Source organism: Ictalurus furcatus, chromosome 22 (genome assembly GCF_023375685.1).
Source record: "Ictalurus furcatus strain D&B chromosome 22, Billie_1.0, whole genome shotgun sequence".
In the NCBI taxonomy this organism is placed as follows: domain Eukaryota; kingdom Metazoa; phylum Chordata; class Actinopteri; order Siluriformes; family Ictaluridae; genus Ictalurus; species Ictalurus furcatus.
The window spans coordinates 16,128,968-16,148,467 of record NC_071276.1 but is presented as its reverse complement, the minus strand read 5'-3'; the positions used below and the strand labels follow the sequence as shown (position 1 = coordinate 16,148,467).

Sequence of the window (19,500 nt, the reverse complement as noted above, 5' to 3'; positions counted from 1 at the left end):
AGTGATATGGATCATATAACAATTAAACAATAAATCTAGACCACCCATGGACCACTGCTGATCAGATATTATTATATATTATATATTATTTCAGCACAGCAGTAACACTGACATGGTCTGAGTACATCAAGCACAACAGTGTCTGTGAGAGTTTTTAACACCTCAGTATCAGGGTTTGGTTGAGAAATCTCCAGCAAACTGCAGTGTTGTGTTTAGAAACTGACACTGAAGGAAAGCAAAAGGATGATTCATACCCACAGCATGGAAAAAGATTAGCAATACCCTCTCTCTAGTAGGAGTGCAGTAATTTTACACTCTATTTAAAAACCTGCCAACACTGCTGTATCACATACATTAGCACTTCAGTGTCATTCACCGTCATTGCTATACTGGAAATGCTCTATAATACTTGCTCAGCTTCTCCAAATTCTATTGATAGATAGCTTAGAGCTGTGCTGACAATTTGTATATAGCAGCACATGGGCTGCAGTCCATAATTGAATGTTTTTCAAACATGTGCCCCGAGCTCCCTAGAATAGGCTCCAGGCTCCCGTACAACCCTGTGTAGGATAAGCGGTACGGAAAATGGATGGAAGATGGAAGGCTTTATAATCCCACTATCCGGTCTGACTCTGAAGACCCTGCTGAAAAAAAAAAAACTATAGAAACCATCACAGAAATTCTAATGGTTTTCATTACAAACCATCAGTTAACCATTAAAACCATTGCCATTACCATTATTGGTCATTAATGGTATCCACTAGACATAACATGCCACCAATGGAAGGCAACAAATTACCAGTGTAGACCCACAGGGACCATTACAATTTCCATAAAAACCATACAATTCCCATTAAAACCCTTACAAATTCTCTGAGGGTTTCTAATGTTTTTTTGTTTTTTTGTTTTTTTCCAGCAGGGGAGGATGGGTTCCCTTGTGAATATGGTTCCTCTCAAGGTTCCTTACTCATATCATCCTTGCCATTCTTTCACTTTTATACATTTCTTTATGATTTCAGCTACCCTCCTACACTCCTTACAGGGAATACTCACAGGAAATGTTCCATGCCTTGTTAATAGTTCCTGTTTCATTTTAAGTCGTTAAAGTTTGACCTAAACAGATTTGTTTTTAATACAATACAAGTTTTCAGGAAAGAATGAAAATAATTGTCTCTTTTTTTAAGAATGACTTTGCTTTTCTATTTCTGTTTGCTTCTATTGAAGAGACATGCGAAAAAGTAGGGCGCACAGTGGTTATCACGTTTGCCTCACACCGCCAGGGTTGGGAGTCCGTTTACCGCCGCAGCCCTGTGTGTGTGGAGTTTGCATGTTCTTCCTGTGCTGTGGGGGTTTCTTCGGTTTCTTCCAGTTTTCTCCCCCAGTCCAAAGACATGGTAATGTAATGTAATGAGTCTTTATTGGTCACAGGACAGTGAAATTCATGTCTTCGCATACCCCAGCATGCCAGGAATTTGGGGACAGAGCGCAGGGTCAGCCATGATACGGTGCCCCTGGAGCAGGTTAAGGGCATTAACAGTGGCAGCGAGGCTTGAACCCCCGACCTTCCAATCAGTAACCCAGACCCAGCCTGGGGTTTGAACCCTGACCTTCCAATCAGCCTTAACCGCCAAGTCACCTGGTAAGTTCACCACTGCCCCAAAGACATGCATGGTAGGCTGATTGGCATGTCCAAAGTGTCCGTAGTGTATGAATGGATGTGTGAATGTATATGTGATTCTGCCCTGCGATGGATTGGAACCCCGTCCAGGTTGTACCCCGCCTTGTACCCCATGCTCTCTGGGATAGGCTCCAGGTTCCCCACGACCCTGTAGGGCAAGTGGTATAGAAGATGGATGGATGGGATGGTAGCACGTTTGCCTCACACCTCCAGGTTCGGGCGTTCGAGTCCCACCGTGGCCCTGTATGTGCAGAGTTTGCATGTTCTCCCCATACTGTGGGGGTTTCCTCCAGGTACTCCGGTTTCCTCCCCCAGTCCAAAGACATGCATGGTAGACTGATTGGCATGTCTAAAGAGTCCGTAGTGTATGAGTGTGAGTGTGTATGTGATTGTGCCCTGCGACGGATTGGCACCCTGTCCAGGGTGTACCCTGCCTTGTACCCGTTGCTCCCTGAGATAGGCTCCAGGTTCCTCGTGACCCTGAAAATGATAAGCGGTATAGAAGATGGATGGATGGATGGATGGGATGGATGTGAAAAAGTAACAATCCTTGTTTCTACTGCTCTGGCGTGCTCATTAAGGATATAAATCTACATACGAATATCTGCGGGGTTTTTCTTTTTTATTATGAACTGCGCTGTACAAATAAAACTGAACTGAAACTGAAATAGAAGACAGAAAACTGAGTGACAGCTCTGAGGTGATTGAGGAAGCAGCCAGCAGGAGGCGCTCGAGCTAATCACAGCGGCGGGTTAGCTTCCAGTCTCCGGGGCAGAGGAAGTGAGGCAAGCGCTGCCTCTAAACTTTCTTTGGTTTTTAACCTCCTTATTAACATGAAGCATATTTTCTTTTAACAGGTAGGAATTGTTCGCCCATTCGAAGTCGACTCGAACACCTTGGACTCATTTAATGCTTTGAAACATACACAAGTTCTACCTGAACCTAGTGTTTTGATGAATGGTGTTTTCGCTAACGTTAGCCTAGCTTAGCTAAAAAAAAAAAAACCCACTGGTGGTCGCGTGCTGGGTTCACAGGAAGCCGCTTGATTGTTCTACTTAATTTTTGTTTTTGTTTGTTTGTTTTTTGTGCAAAATATTTGTAGAATATTATATTTTTGTTTTGCACGACTGGCAACTTATCAGTATATTAAACTGTCTGCTGCTGTGTAATGTTACTAGAAAACATTTAATTGCAATGGGAATGAATGCACTTTTGAATCATATTGGAGTTAACTTTATCAATGTATTTTTCATGCAGTTGCTCAGCCAGTCTGCTTCCTGTGTGCAAAACTGGAAAACTTGGGCAGGATCTTCTTGTGAGTGGTCTTCTCAGAGCCATGGCCAAACCCAAAAGACCTGGTAAGTTCAGTTAACTTGCATTATTAGGAGAATAAATCATAACAGGCCCTGATAATATTTTAAATCACAAACCTTTTCATAAAGCATAAGTGACACAATGTGTATTTTCGTAGACGTTGCATAAAACCACAGATCAACTCCTTAAACTTATTACTCAGTTATTACTCTTCAAACCCCCACCCATCAGCTGTAACATTAAAACCACAGACAGGTGAAGTGAATAACATTGACTGTGTTTACATGGACAGCAGTAATCTAATTATTGACCTTACTCTGATTAAGATCATAATGTGATTAAGGTGTTTACATGAGTCGCTTTTAGAATACTCCTTTCATGTACCCGTTTTACATGTCGTAGAACATAATTAGATTAACAGCCCGCGTCATTACGTCACCGCACCACGCCGTCCGACGTCCCTCCAGAATTTCGCGTATCGACATACACTTCGTCTTCGTTATGGTACCGTGTACAGTTTTGGGTGTTTTTATTAAATTTTTTTTACGAACGCTTTAAGTGTAGTTAATTATTTGTCATGCTGTACGTGCTAATAGACAACTGCCTGAAGCTGTGGGCTGCGTCTCAAACCGCATACTTACCATCTATATAGTAGCCGAGATACATGTATTTTTCCTCACTACAGGCCTATAGTAGGCAAGTATGCGGTTTGGGACGCAGCCGAACTCTCTTGTTCGCCGTAAAACGTAAAACTGCCGTGTGAGATCGTGTCCTGTCGCAAAATGCGGTGAAAGCTCTCACACGACGTTCATAATGTGATTAAAGTGTTTACATGTCTGTAATACACGTCCATAATGCGACTAAAACAGGAGTACTCTACCTGTCTTAATTTGATTAGAGCTTAATTCGAGTATGACCTTAATTAGATTAAGGTAAGTAAAAATTGCTGTTTACATGGTAGTTTCTTAATTAAAGTATGGTCTTAATCCGGTTAAGAGTGGATTATTGTTGTCCATGTAAACGCAGCTATTGAGTATCTCGTTACAGTGGGACCTGTCAAGGGGCGGGATATATTATTCAGTCAGTTCTCGAAGTTGTTGTGATGGAAGCAGGAAAAATGGGCAAGCGTAAGGATCTGAGTGAATTTGACCAGGGCCAAAATTGTGATGGGTCAGAGCGTCTTCAAAACAGCAGGTCTTTCCGGTGAGGTTTTCCCGATATGCAGAGGTCAGTACCTGCTAAAATTGGTCCAAGGAAGGAGAACCACTGAACCGGTGACGTGGGGACCGAAGGCTAGTCCGTCTGGTCCGACCCCTGAGAAAATCTACCGTAGCGCAGATTGCTGAAAAAGTTCATGCTGGCTGTGATAGAAAGGTGTTTGAACACACAGTGCGTCACAGCTTGAAGCGTATAGATAGGGTCAGAGTACAGTGCAGATCCGGGTCAAGAGCTTCAGTTCATTTTCACATCAAACATCAGAATTGGGGAAAAACTTGATCTCGGTGTATTTGATTGTTTGTGCCGGATGGTTTGAGTATTTCAGAAACTGGTGATCTGCTGGGATTGTCATGCACGAGAGAGTTTACACGGAATATTGCAAAAAAAAACAAGCATCCAGTGAGTGGCATTTCTGCAGCCTGGAACGGCTTGCTGTTGAGAGAGGTCAGAGGAGAAAGGCAAGATCGATTCAAGCTAACAGGAAGGCTGTGAGAACACAAATAATCACTCTTTACAACCGTGGTGAGCAGAAAACATATCCCAGAATGCACAACATGCCAAACTGGTTGGGCTACAACTGCAGAAAACCAAACTGGGTTCCACTCCAGGAATCTGAGGCTACAGTGTAGACCGGCTCACCGAAACTGAACCGCCTAGTTTTGAACGCTTTTTGTTTGTTGTACCATACTGTGTAAACTCCATAGACTGGTGTGTGTGTAGAATCCCAGAAGATCAGCACTGTAGTACAGCAGGTATCATTGTGCCTCACAGCTCCAGGGTTTGAACGTGACCTGTCTGTGTGGTGTTTCTGTCCCACTAGACCTGATGTGTTGAAATGTTGGATCTCTGAGGATTATGCAGAATGGTATATTCCCATATTCCCATCACGTCAGAGAACCGAGATCTCAGTCATAACCTAAATTATTATTATTTTGGTTATTCTGTACTGTCAAGTTTAAAATATTGCCATGTGGTATAGATGGTGAGACAATTTTAGGTAAAGTAATTACACGTTTGTGTACCAAAAGTACCGTCTAAATTGGGAACAACGTGATTGTTATTAATTATATTGAAATGCTGAGGTTGTGTTCCCAAAGCATAGTATAGATGCTTTGCTACAGTCAACCAGCAATGTCTCAGGCATTCCTAGAGCTCTAAGAACGTACAAACTTATCGGTGAAAAGAAGTTAATAAACGACTGTGGCTGTCTTTTGAACAATTATAACGTTCTAGGTGCGGACAAGCCTGGTGATGCATCAAAGCGAGGGAGGAAAACGAAACCTAAGCACAAGGATGGAGGCTCGGACTCGGAGAGAAAACGGAAAGACACAGAAGCAGGTCTTCATTTGCTTTCTGGACAGACTGCATCAAAAGCCACATCCTCTCACACTGCTAAGGTTTCAGCCCCAGCGACATGCCTACCTCAGGAGACTAAGAGTTCGGGTCCTGCTGTTGCACAGAGTCATGCAGTTAAGTCCCTTCAGAGCTCATCCAGGACTTCTTGGAGATCAGAGATGGACAAAACAAGCTCGAACGGCTCTGAGGAGGGAAATAGAAGGTCTACGCTGGTGCAGTCACGTTTGGCGTGGAAGACCATGGCCAGTTCTGCTCCTACTGTAGATGCGCTCAAGGTTAGATACACCATATGCATCACAGTACCATTATTCAGCAAGGAACATGGGAAATAAGAAAAAAAAACAACAACGAAGTACTAACTAAAGTAATTTCACCATATTCTCATCAGTGTATTACCGAAAGCCTTAGTATCCAAATGTCTCGAGCTATGTTTTTGTGTTTCCGTGTACAGATCCTAAATGCAGAAAAAAGAGTTTCGGTGAAAGACACAGAGTTGAAGATTATGCCGTCTACTCAGTTAAAGCTCCCGCAGAGACCGAAGATCTCAGCAAAAACACAAGCAGGTCAGTGTTACCCTTCTTCTCTTACTGATTCCTCAGCCGTCCAGTGCTACCTGGAGAACGAGCCAACAATGCACTGCTTTTTCCTTTGCATCAATGCAGTGACGACGACGAAGAAGAAGAAGAAGAAAAGGAAGATGGGCTTGTATAGTTTTGTTCCTAAGAAGAAAACCAAAGTCTCAGCTCAGCAGAACCTCGCTTTACCTACCTCACACAGCCAAGTGAGTGGTTTTACCTTCTTATATCACATTATTGCTTAATATTTCGATGATTTAGCGTGCATTTGTAGTGAACAGGAAGCCGTTTGTGGTTCGTTCTATCTGTTGCGGCGTAAAATCATAAGCTCGTTAATACGCTAACCCATCTGAATATTAAATCTTTTAAATAGTTCAAGAAAAAAAACAACATATTTTAAAGGGATTTGACACAGCACTTTGTTCTTTCCTCTCTATTGCCTGCTTGTAAAGACAAGATTATTGTATGTTGTCGTTAGAAACCGGTATCACACGGAGTCAAAGGGTTACAGCTGCCCTTAGAGGAGGCTTTTAAACCCAGGACAAACGTCGATGGGAACGAGAAGCCGAGCGGAAGAGCGGCTGAAGCGGTCGCCGCCGAACTGCAGGACGAAAGCGAAAGTGTGAAATCTCCCGAAAACTTCAGAGAAGAATATACAGAGCTGCCTCTACACACCCTGGCGCAGGAGAGCGTCTTCACAGCTATACACACAGGTGCTCTGTATGGACACTTACACCGCTGTTGTGCATCAGACAATACGGCGCGGTAGCAAATCCAGATCTAAGTGATTTTTTGAAAGCAGGAGATAGCGTGATGTTGAGCTAGACATGATCATTATCGTGGGCTATTCTATGTAGTGAGCAAACCCAAGCTCTTTGGTATTTAGCATAGTATTAGCATGGTATTTAAATTAAAGATGGCAGATTTGACACGCCAATTATCTTTATCTTTAACCTGAAGAGGTATTTTTGGTGCCACATGGGTTTCTTTAAACAGTTACCTTTTCCTGTAACCTTTCAGCAAAACCCGTTCAGATGTTTATCAGCTGTTGCACCTGTTGCTTACAGAAGATCTGAGGAACAGCTGCTGTTTTACAGGTTTGCCTGAGGATAAGGAAAATATGGAGTCGGACGAGACACTGGAGCCGCCGCTGTGCAGCTGCCGTATGGAAACACCCAGGAACCAGGATGTAGTAACGCTGGCGGAGGGAAAGTGCATGGCTGTAGAGGGTGTAGATGGGAAGGTATTGTTCTCTTTATCTCACACTCTTGACTTCCTGTGCGTCTATTACTTCCTCTCGATGCCTCTCTGGTTGAAACTATTTCTGTTTACTGTCATTTTAGTTTAGTTTTTTTTTGCTTCCTGTCTATTATGAATTTTGACACGCCCTTTTCCCCGCTTTCTGCACACGTAGCTGAATTTATGTCGAAGACCGATCCAGAAGCAGGAGATGATGCGGCCGTCTCCGCGGATCCCGCTGCTGGTGCTGTGTGAGGATCACCGGGCCGGTATGGTCAAACACCAGAGCTGTCCAGGCTGTGGCGTCTTCTGCAGAGCCGTGAGTGCAGTCTGAGGTGTTATCGGGTAGGGGACGGTTTACTGGTTCCCCACCGTGATTCAGAAGAGCTTCATTACATTATTTCTAAAGGCACAACCAGGAAAAGGCCACAGCTGTCAGATGCGTACACAGATCCTGCACCTGACCTTACGGATTTATTTATTTTTGGTTGTTATATACATGTAAATTTATGGCATTTGGCAGACGCCCTTATCCAGAGCGACGTACATCTTTTTACTTACTCATTTATACAACTGAGCATTTGAGGGTTCAGGGCCTTGCTCAAGGGCCCAGCAGTGGCAGCTTGGCAGTGCTTGTATTTAAACTAATGACCTTTTGATCAGTAGTTTAACGTCTTAATCACTGAGCTAACACTGCACATTATTATGTAGGTACTTATACTAGAGACATTATCCTGTAATTTTCTCTCCACGTTAAAAGCAGCAGCCAAGCTTGCCTTGGCATGACTCTTAACCTGGCATCTCGTTTAGATGAATATAAATACATAGATGATAAAGTTCTTGTAATTAGCTCTGTGGAAACAGATCAGGCTACAAGCAAGTTCCTTATTCTGTAACCACTGAAATTACCCGGAACAGTTAGTCCCAGGAACATTTTTCAAGGGACAATTTGGTTCCTCCAGACCTTTTTTTGTCTGCGTTTCCGTTGCGGTCTAAAGTACCGTGAAGATTAGGCAGATTAGTCCGGTCGGAAAAGCACTTGTTGGTCCGCCGATCGGAACCGCTCCTGTTATTATTGTGATCCTTAACGTTCTTGTAGTCCTGTTTTAATTTCTCGAGTTTGCGCCATGTGAACAACGCGCGGCTCGCTTAACCGACTTGATATTTTTGAGCATACTTTTTCATCACGGCTCGCCGTTTCCAGTTCCCGCTGTATTTCGTCCTCGGCATAAATACTGGCATACTCGGCATGCATGCCAATCAACAAATCAGCATGTTCAGTGCCCAAGTCCCTCCCTGCAAAGTTCTTGAACTTTGAAAAAGTACCACCTCCCACTTTCCGAGGGGGAAATATTTTACCCGGAGCTTAATTTAGACCCTGGTCCCTGCGGTGGAAACACACAGAGTACCTTCAAAAGTCCCTAGTTCCTGGGGAATGTTCCTGCAGTGGAAATGCGGCTCTAGAGCCTATTTAGTGGTAGCATGCTGGCTTAATACTTTAGCAAATACATATGTAGCTTTGATCTTGATCCATGGAACTAAACTATGAAACTAAGAATAGCTAAATCTCAGGGCCGCTATCTAACTGTACATGCTTAACAGCTTAAAGGGATATTCGGAAAAGCTAGAACAATTTGCCATTTAAAGACCCCTAGACGAACCCTTTTTTAAGTGTGTCACATGTATATAGACTGTAATAGGTGCACACCCTATTAAGACAGTGGTTAAGACCGTGGACTCCTGATCGGAAGGTCGTGAGCTCAAATCCCAGCACTACCAACCTGCCCCTGCTGGGCCCTTGAGCAAGGCCCTTAACCCTGAACCGCTCAATTGTTATAAAATGAGATAAATGTAAGTCGCTCTGGAAAAGGGCATCTGCCAAATGCTATAAATGTAAATGTTTCTAATGAATAATAACTGGGAACCTACCGTGTGATCTGATAATCACTTCCAAATTGAAGCAATCTTTAGGTCTCGCTTTATTTAAGTACTTATGCGCCCAGTCTATAGTAACAGCCACGATGGCCGCTGTGTGCAGAGAGTTGCCTTTAAGGACTGTGGTATAGCGAAGGGAGGGGATCCTCTGGGTCTTGTAAACACAGAGCATATCATTCACCATGAATACATAATGTACAAGACTAGTCAGTGGAATTGATCTGAATGTTTATACTTTACTGCCGGTACTTTTTATTGAAGATGTGGGATTTAAATAGCAAGGCACTCGTATTACAGAAGAAATATTTATAAAGCTGATGTTTTGGTCTACTATCCTGCATTGTACACTACAGGTCAAAAGTTTAGACACACTCATTCTTTATTTTTATTTTTCCCCACATTTTAGAATAATAATAAAATCATCAAAACTCTGGAGTAACACAAATGGAACTATGGGAATTATGTTGTGATAAAAAAAAATCCAAAATAATTTAGTATTTTATCATCTTCAGAGTAGATGCCCTTTTTGCCTAGAATTTCCAGAAATGTATTCTTGTCTTCGTTTCAAGTCATTTGTTTAAACAAATATTTTTTTGTAAATAAAATGTTAGTTTTCTAATGAAAGAAATGAATATGTCGGCACGATTATATTTTTGTCTACAACACCGATTTCACACATTTAATCACACACCTTCAGATCAAAAGGTTTTTAAGATCATGAGAAACATTTTAGTCGAGTGTCCACAATATATATACTGTATATTATAAATGATATTTTTTGTAATAGAATCCAAATGGCAAAAATTCACTGCAGGTCATGTATAGTACACCAGGTCTTTTCCAGAAGAAGAAAAAAAAAAAATCAATAAAATGTATTCAATGAAGATTGAAAGTTGACTCTTCACTCTTCAGGGAACGTTTATGGAATGCCAGCCGGACGGACACATCTCTCACCGGTTCCACCAGAGCTGTGCGTCGACGATTCACGGCCAGCTCTTCTGCCCTCACTGCGGTGAGGAGGCTAGCCAGGCTAAAGAGGTCACCATCCATAAAGCCACCCCTATTACTCCCACGCCGGCCATCACTGCGGCAGCTTTACCTGGAGACAAAGGCGACTCCGCTTCGGCAGAGTAGGCTCACGGCCACAGCATTTATACCTTTTATAGCTTTTGATTGTATTTATTTTATATAGCGTTTATGTGCCAGGATCATGTCTTTATTATTAAAGTATCGATTGATTTATATTTTACAGAAACCCAAGAACAGACTCCTCACCTGCTGGTACACCTGTGGAACCTGCTGTAGAGTCGCTGGAGATGGTACTGGAAGCACTGGAGGATGGAAAGTAAGCTTTTCTTTCTGATGTCTACAAGTTGCTCTAAATTTTGTAGAACAGGTTTTTGTGCTTAAATACCTTTTGGCAATTAATTATTAAAATATTAGAGCTTATTATGTTCCAGTATGTAACGTTCCTGTTATGGGTTAACACTGGGTTACTCTGGGAAAATGGGGTTACAGAGTATCCAAGTATCCAGATTTTCCAATTTCAAGAATCTGAATATGTAGGCACTTCTCCTTTCCCCCCCATTAAATACCATGGCAAGCCATTAATTTATTATTCTTTATCAAAAGATTTTTGTCTCCGGTACATTTTTGATTTGGCTGACATTAAGAAACTTCACCTATTCCTAACTTAAGAGCAGTGCGGAAATATTTGATGAATTAATTACATGCCTTTTTTCCTGACCTCTTTGTAAGATATAAAAGCTCAAAGCTTCCCCCGAAGCAGCTCTTCTTCTCAGCTAAGCGAGGAGAGCTTCAGCAGGTCATGCACATGCTGGGTAAGGGGCTGTATGTATAATCACATCACGTAGCAGAGATTCAGACATTACGTAATTGCACAGCTGCATAGTGTTCCTGTTGCCCTTGTGGAGCACTGATGTAATCATGCATCGTCTTTGTGGCGATCAGTGGAAGGAACCGACCCCAACTTGCAGATGGAGAGCGAGAGGAGGCGCACCCCGCTCCACGCCGCCGCCGCTGAGGGCCATAAAGAGATCTGCCACATCCTGGTTCAGGTATCGTGGAAAAGCCCCACGCGGCCGCTAACATCACCCTGTCATCTCAGTGATTTATTCCGAATGCAGAGTGTTGGTTATGAATGCACGTCTGAAAGCCCTGTGTGTGTGATACTTTGAGGCGGGAGCAAACCTGGACACGTGTGACAATCAGCAGCGCACTCCTCTGATGGACGCCTGTGAGAACAACCACATTGAGACAGTAGAGTACTTTCTGAAGGCTGGGGCGTCCGCATCGCACAAGGTAAGAGCAGGGAAGTGATTGTGTGCTTTTGTGGGGATTAATATAGCAGCACAGGAACACTGCAGAATTAAAGCTGTGAAATGTTCATTAATGGAACACAGTGCAGGCTCTGAATTTAATAATGCACTTCATTAAAGACATTACAGCTGAGATACAGCTTTTGTTCACACACACACACACACACATACTCTCACACACTCACTCACTCTCACACTCACACTCACACACACATTCACTCACCTCACATACACTCACACACACACACACACAAACACTCTCACTCACTCATATAGTAAGGATGTAAATGTAATTTATTTCTCAAACTATTGCTTAAATGGTCCAGATTTCATTCTTCCTACCCGAAGTCAGCTCTGTAAGTGCCCTACCTAATTGGTACGCTGTAGTGCTGTACTAAACACTCTACTGCTATCTGATTCTCTTCTCCCAGGATATAAGGGGCTCTACATGTATCCACATGGTGGCTCGAGGAGGCCACATCGGGATACTGCAGCATCTCCTCTCCACTGCCTCTGTAGATGTTAACTGTAAGGTATGCAGTGATCTGTGCACTTCTTCCTGAGTACAGTTGCCATATACAGTGTACCGATCTAGACCTGAGACAGATAAGTGTCCACGGAGTAGACTGAGAGTGTGGTTTGCACTTTATTTATATAATTTCATACTTTAGTGACTCGTATTATTTAGATTTATGAGCACTCGTGAGAGGGATTTCATGAAGCTCTGACGTGATACTTTAGATACCAGATTGTGAGTTATTATATGGGAACTGATCGTTGTCAGGATGACGGAGGCTGGACCCCCATCACCTGGGCAACTGAAAACTTGCACACAGAGCAGGCGAAGCTGTTGATCGCCCGCGGAGCTGATATCCATATGAGAGACAAGGTGGGTGCCGGATTTGAAGAGCGACGTTTAGCTTGAAAGATGCAGTTTGTAAATTGGAAAAGGATTTCCAGTCTTTCAATATTGTGTACATTTCAAAGATGCCTTAAATACTCTGACTTGCAATTAGATCATACAATCAGACTGGCCTGTTTCATTGTTTTTTTTCCTGTTTAGATTGTTATGGCCCTAAAATTAAGTCTGCCCTAGATTTACCCCAGGTCCACCCCAGATTTTCGGAGGTATTTACAGTTTGTCAGTAAAGTTCATGGGGTCCGAGAGGAAGGGAAGGACTTGTCAGGGTTTTCCATGTAATTGTGTTTCACCATGCAGCCAACAAAAGGCTCTAAATATTTCCAATCTGCTCCTTTAAAATTCACATTTCACATTCTCATAATGATTAAATGTCTTACTTTTTATTATAAATGTTTATAAACTCTTGCAGAGTAAAAGAGACCATTAAAGGTTCCTATATTGTGCTTTAGAAGTTATTTGTGATATAATTACTTCTAGGAGGAGAATATCTGCCTGCACTGGGCAGCGTTTGCCGGCTGTGCTGACATCGCTCAACTGCTGCTGGAGAACAGATCAGACCTGCATACTATGAACATACACGGGGACACGCCTCTGCACGTCGCTGTCAGACAGAACCAGATGGATTGTGTCATGTGAGTGTGGAGCAGTGGGGTTCGTCCTAATACGGTCCAGTCTAGTTAAATACACTTGCTTGTATTTGTTTAACCAAAGACCGTCCTGTATCAGACATTTCTTATTACTATGACTGATTAGTCTGATACGCTACATCTCCAATAATTGGAGTAAAGATTTTTTTTTCAGACCTGCAGATTGTGCCATGTTTCGTAGTTGTAACAAATCGCTCTGTACGCAGGCTCTTTCTGTCCCGAGGAGCAGATGTGAACCTGAAGAACAAGGATGGAGAAACTCCTTTGGACTGCTGTAGCATCAACTCCAAGGTGTGGAGCATCCTTAACACCAGCAAGAAGCTCACTGACGCCCGCAGAGGCAGAGACCGTCAGGGAGAGCAGCTCCTCTGCAGGTAGCTCGAGCATCTCCCTCAATCAGATTGGTTTAAATTCTACAGCTCTGCAATCTGCTGGAAATTCTGCGCTTGTAAGGAGCAGAAATGGTGGAGGGATGAAAGAAAACAACAGTGTTAAACAAATGCGTTATAATTTATCATTTTTTTAAAAAAAAAAAGCTGAACAATCTGAAAGTATGTCTGTGATTGAAAGAAAATATTAAAGAGAAGAAATCAAGTATAAACAAGGAGGGGGGGGGACAAAGAAAACAGGAAGAAGGAAATCGAGAATTTTTCTTCAAGAATGAGAAAACAAAATAAACCACCAAAATTACAATATAAGAAAAAAAAGTCAACGTAAGGTAAGACAAACTTGTAGGCAGTTTAATATCATAACAACGACAACAGCAATAATAATAATAATAATAATAATAATAATAATAATAATAATAATATACTAAGATGATATTTTGGCAGATTTGTGATGTTTCGCATTTACAGTGGCAGCGCTTCTGGCAGTGTCATCGTTTTCAGATGGTTAACTTTTTATTGGTTTTCAATTACACAAAAGAAACCCCAAAGAACAAAGATGAAACAAGACGACAAAGACAAACAGTAACAAAAAAAACCCAATTAAAATTCCATGCAAGATATAATTATGTCTGTGGGGGAGAGAAAACATTAAAACCATTCAAATGATAGAAAAAGCAGTAAGTATACAACATATCTATATCCATATATACGTACACCACCGGTCAAAAGTTTAGACACACTCATTCTTTACTTAGCCCCCTTTATTTGACCGGTAGTGTATATACAGCCATATCTACACATATACATGCATGTTAAATGCATATATATACACACACACACACACTGATGAAAAACAAGGCAAAAACAATATAATAACATATGTCACGACTAAAAACAGAGTACTCAGGTCTTCAGATGTTTGTTTAATGTGGTATTACGCAGAGATTTGTCTCGGGGTTATGAGGACGTCCCGGTGACCTGCGTGAACGGAGTGGACCAAGAGCCCTGTCCAAACTTCAAATACGTCCCCGAGAACTGTTTCACCACTCAGGTGAACATTGATGAAAATATCACACACCTACAGGTGAGAGAATCTGACATAAACATGCACAGGTATATTTCTGTAGAGTAACACAGTCGTTCTTGGTAGTTGATTTCGATTTCTGTATCTTTGTTGCTGTGTCTGGGTGGAAGCACTGCACATGTAAAGACGACTGTTCGTCCAGCAGCTGCATCTGTGGCCAGCTCAGTATACGCTGCTGGTATGACAGGGTAAGATGATACCTTTTGTATTTGAAATGTTTACTATTTGACAGAATCAGTCAGTGTTCTGCTGCTCTGTTTCTCTGTGCGATGACAGAAAGTGGTTTTGCACAATCACCAGAAAGTTTCTCTAATCATCGTCGTCTGTGCTGTGTGCAGGAAGGCCGTCTGCTGCATGAGTTCTGTAGGGAAGACCCGCCCTTCCTGTTCGAATGCAATCACGCCTGCGCGTGCTGGAGAACGTGCCGGAACAGAGTGGTGCAGAACCGTCTGCGGTAATAATGCGTTTGCTCTTCCAGACCCTTTTAGGTGCACTACTATTTCTGTTCTGCAGCATGCGAACGTGAATGTGCCGAGTGTTTTTACGACGAGTTTTTCATTAGACTCGAATTACCGACAGCATGTTGTTTGTGTTTGTGTGTCATCAGGGTACGACTGCAAGTCTTTCGCACTGCTAAAATGGGCTGGGGTGTGAGAGCTCTGCAGGATATTCCTGAAGGAGCCTTCATATGCGAGTAAGGCCTTTAAAGTGCTCACATCCATTAAAATGTCATGGTAGAAATCACAACATTATTAACACATTTACCTGTTTACTTAAAACTCAAACTTGAGGGCAGTTACTGAATTCCACCAAGGAATATTAAAGTGCTTCTGTTGTGCTTTTTCAGATATTACCTTTCATGTAGTGTGTTATAGAGCTTTTTGCAAATGTAAAAAAGTCTGCAAAGTTTCAATAATCAAAGCGCATAATAATCAAATAATCAAAGTTATTGACTCCCAAAAAAAGGAATCGATTCTGAACAGCTGAAACGAGTCGTTAGTGATTCCAGACTTTACTTCCTGTACTAACCTACGTAGGTTTGTAACAAAAAACCCCGCCTCTGGTCTTCATCGGCTGACAGACGGAGCTGAAAGGCGTTACGGTAGTGGGCGTTTCCTTTTCGAAACACGCTGACAGCGGTAGACCAATCACAACAGATTGGGACATTTGACCAATCAGAGCAGAGTATGCTCTCTGAAAGGAGTTTAGAATGAATCCTTTAGAACGGATCATTTAACGAGTCGTTTGTGACACGGGGGGGGTCGGGGGGGTCATGCTGCAGTTTAAATTAGGAGCACATTAAAGTGTTTGGATGCATGTAAATCTATTGTATGAGACCTTTAAAACAAAACTAGGCACGTTTCAAAACCATAATAGGTGCGCTTTAATAAAAAGAAAAACAGTATAGTGGGTGGCATGGTGGGGCAGAGGGTAGAGCTGTTGCCTCACAGCTCCTGTTTGATCCTGAGCTCAGGTTTCTGTCTGTACGGAGTTTCACGTGTTCTCCTCGTGTCAGTGTTGGTTTGCTCCAGGTTCTCCGGTTTCATCCCACCTCCTAAAAATAACCTGGTAGGTGGATTGACTATGCTAAATTCCATCCCCCCTGATGTGAATGTGTGTGTATGTGTGTGCACATGGTGCCCTGTGAAGGTGTGGCATCCCATCTAGGGTGCATTCCAGCCTCAGTTCCAGATCCACTGCTAGCCTAACCAGGGGAAAAAAAGCACACCTACTGAAGAGGAATGACGAGTTTTATCCAATCCATCCAGTTATAACACTTTCCAGAACATTTTGTGGTATCACTACCACACAACAATGTTAGTCCAAAATTTTTTTAAAAAAAAAACACACCATATTCCATACTCGCTTAGAAAATAATCTGCTGCTACATTACGCAATAGCTTACAGTTTACACTCCATGTTCTGTGTATCTATTGTCCTGTGTATTTATTGTTTTGCACTCATCTCACACTGCTGTGTATTTGCAGCTTGTGTAGTCTTGTGTACTGTTCTGTGTTGCACCACGGTCCTGAAGAAACCTAATTTTGTTCCAATGTACACAAGCTATATAGAGGAGTGACAATAAAAATCCACTTGACTTTGAAATTTGTATCTATAAGGATTCTTCACTTCACAAGGCTCTTTATCAGAACGGATTTCCAAGAACTCTTTTAGGAAGCTTAGAAACTTTAATTAGGAAATGAACCCTCATTTTTCATTCCTCTGCCACTAGGGGGTGGAGAGATTATGGTTTTGGGTTGTCTGTGTGTCCGTCCGATATTATCCTCAGAGCAAGATCTCAAAAACGAGTGGTTGAATGTTTGAATGATAATTGTAACCAGCAGATGAACTGATTAGATTTTGGAAAAGGTCAAGCGTCTGAAATAGCTTTTATTCAATAGCTTTCTTCCTGTTTGCCATGCACAGAAGATACTTACATGTCCATGTTCAGGCACTCAAGGTACATTTCTGGCTGTCTTAAGATTTTTTTTGCAATTAACATTGTTCTATCAGGCCGCCATTTTTTGTGCAATATCGTAAAATAAAATTTTTGCCGTTCATCCAAACATGGTCATGGTATATTTTAAGGGTATTTGAGGCATACAAATTTCGTAACAAGAAGTACTTTACTTGTTAGCAGTGGAGACATCCCTTATTTCTAACATCTCGTGTTTCTAAGAGTGGGATCGAATCTGTTAAAGGATGAGTTATACAGGTTTAGAGCTTTGACTGACAGCTTTAAGTGAGTTTTGAGTAAACAGGTTTTCTGTTCTTTTTTTTTTTTTTTCAGTAGATGGGAATCTTATCCTACATGTCCGTGTTGATCACACATGCACTGTAGATACTCTACCGCTCAAAAGTTTACACCCTCATTCTTTATTGATTCCCCCCCCCCTACATTTTATAATAATAATAACGTCATCAAAACTCTGGAGTAACACAAATGGAACTATGGGAATTATGTTGTGATTAAAAAAAAAAAATCCTAAATAGATCAAAATAATTTCATGTTTTAGCAATTTAAAAGTAGACACGCTTTTTGTCTAGGAATTCCAGAAATGTATTCTTGGCGTTTTCTCAATCGTATTTCCCTGAGATGATTTTTAAACAGTATTAAAGGAGTTCCCACCTACACTGGACTCTTATCGGCTGCTTTTCGGAATATTTCTCTCCAAGCCATTTTGTAAGATTTTCTTGAAAATAAAATGTTCGTTTTCTAATGAAAGAAACGAATACGTCGGCACAATTATATTTTCGTCTACGACAACGATTTCAAACATTTAATCGCACACCTTCAGATCAAAAGCTTTTTAAGATCATGAGAAACAGCAGTCGAGCGTCCACAAACTTTTGACCGGTAGTGTACGTTGCTGTTGATGGAGATTCGATATAAAATGCTGGAGTGTTCCTTTAAATAGTCTCCTCTCCAGAAAAGGGATTTTAATTGAATACAAAATGGAGCTCAGAAAGGGAACCATAATAGTTATTATTAATTATTCATCCGGGATTCATTTCCTGGTGTTTGGACCAAATCATTTTTTTTCCCTGTGGCGTTGCTGTTTATGTGTGTGTGTGTGTGTGTGTGTAGGTTTGCCGGCGAGATCATTTCAGACGGAGAAGCGAACATCAGAGACAACGACTCGTACATGTTCAACCTGGACAATAAGGTCAGTGTTGTACTACTGTGTCCAAAGCAGACATCGGAGCTTTGAGCTGTATCTGGCCAGCAGGCTGTGCTGTAGGTTCTCAGCCACATTCATTGTCTACTTTTGCCCCCATTTGGATGGAATAAATGCTTTTAATTTGTTTTGTTTTTTCCCCCTCGCAGGTTGGCGAGGTCTACTGCATCGATGCCCAGTTCTATGGCAATGTCAGTAGGTTTATGAACCACCTGTGTGAGCCCAATCTGTTTCCTGTGCGAGTGTTCACCAAACACCAGGACCTGCGCTTCCCACGTATCGCGCTGTTCTCCTGCAAACCCATACGGGCTGGAGATGAGCTGGGGTAAGTCTTTCTTATTTCTTCTCTTATCATTCTGTTGATCAATTCACACTCCCCCACCCTCCCGTTCTGATTTCTCGTTCTTCTTAACCTAAGGTTTGATTATGGAGATCAGTACTGGGAGATTAAAAGGAAGTACTTCAACTGTCAGTGCAGTTCTGCTAATTGTAGGCACTCGGGGGCTGGTTTGGCACACAGCCATGTGGACAGCTCGGCCCAAACGCCCACCGACCGGAGCTCCTCTCAGGTAGCCTGCACTCGGCACATTCGCTCAGCCAACACTGGACAAGCAGCAAGCCAAACCTGACCTGCCTCTGTGAGGACACTGCAGAGATGAACTGTTCATGGACCACTTCCTGTTCGTATTTCTTGGTGGTACGCTACCATGGCGTATTATTATTTTTAATAATTATTTAAATCTTCAAAGAGGACGTTTTTTAAAAAAAAAAAAAAAAAAGGCTCGTTTTAAAGCAGATCGCATGAATTTGGGTAGAATTATACCACAAAGTGATTTTTTTTTTTTTTTTTTTTTTTTTTTTTTTTTTAAAACGTGATGGAAGGATTATGAAATAAGAATGCAATACATATATTTGAACAATAATGTTTTTAAACAGCCGGGACAGATGAAGATCAAGCTAAAGATAACATTTTTTTAAGATAAAGCTTAACTCTTAACAGCTTTTTAGGGATTATGCATTTTTTTTCCCCCGTCATCCCAATGTTATTATCTTTGTATAATGTTTATAATTATGATAACCGTGCGGATTAAAGCCTTTTTGTAGATATTTTCTATTATACGCTC

The 19,500-nt window shown here is 41.8% G+C and overlaps 1 protein-coding gene across 3 annotated transcripts; it reads left to right on the top strand.

Moving 5' to 3' along the window:
- Window positions 1–1,660: 1,660 nt before the first annotated feature.
- ehmt1a (euchromatic histone-lysine N-methyltransferase 1a) lies at window positions 1,661–19,136 on the top strand. Of its 3 annotated transcripts, XM_053610239.1 has the most exons (24): window positions 1,663–2,535; window positions 2,936–3,036; window positions 5,444–5,841; window positions 6,018–6,129; window positions 6,229–6,347; window positions 6,620–6,854; window positions 7,239–7,384; window positions 7,556–7,699; window positions 10,228–10,445; window positions 10,568–10,660; window positions 11,074–11,156; window positions 11,287–11,393; window positions 11,515–11,637; window positions 12,086–12,187; window positions 12,439–12,543; window positions 13,054–13,208; window positions 13,430–13,597; window positions 14,555–14,696; window positions 14,807–14,884; window positions 15,035–15,150; window positions 15,304–15,390; window positions 18,286–18,364; window positions 18,526–18,701; window positions 18,795–19,136. In XM_053610239.1, exons 2-24 carry the CDS (start codon window positions 3,015–3,017, stop codon window positions 19,003–19,005), a joined length of 3,219 nt encoding a protein of 1,072 aa, XP_053466214.1. In that variant the 5' UTR covers window positions 1,663–2,535; window positions 2,936–3,014; the 3' UTR covers window positions 19,006–19,136. The 3 variants fall into 3 exon arrangements, with proteins under 3 accessions (XP_053466216.1, XP_053466214.1, XP_053466215.1); XM_053610240.1 differs by lacking the exons at window positions 1,663–2,535; window positions 2,936–3,036 and having other exon boundaries at window positions 5,798–5,930; XM_053610241.1 differs by lacking the exons at window positions 18,286–18,364; window positions 18,526–18,701; window positions 18,795–19,136 and having other exon boundaries at window positions 1,661–2,535; window positions 15,035–15,184; window positions 15,304–15,383.
- The last annotated feature ends 364 nt before the right edge of the window (window positions 19,137–19,500 follow it).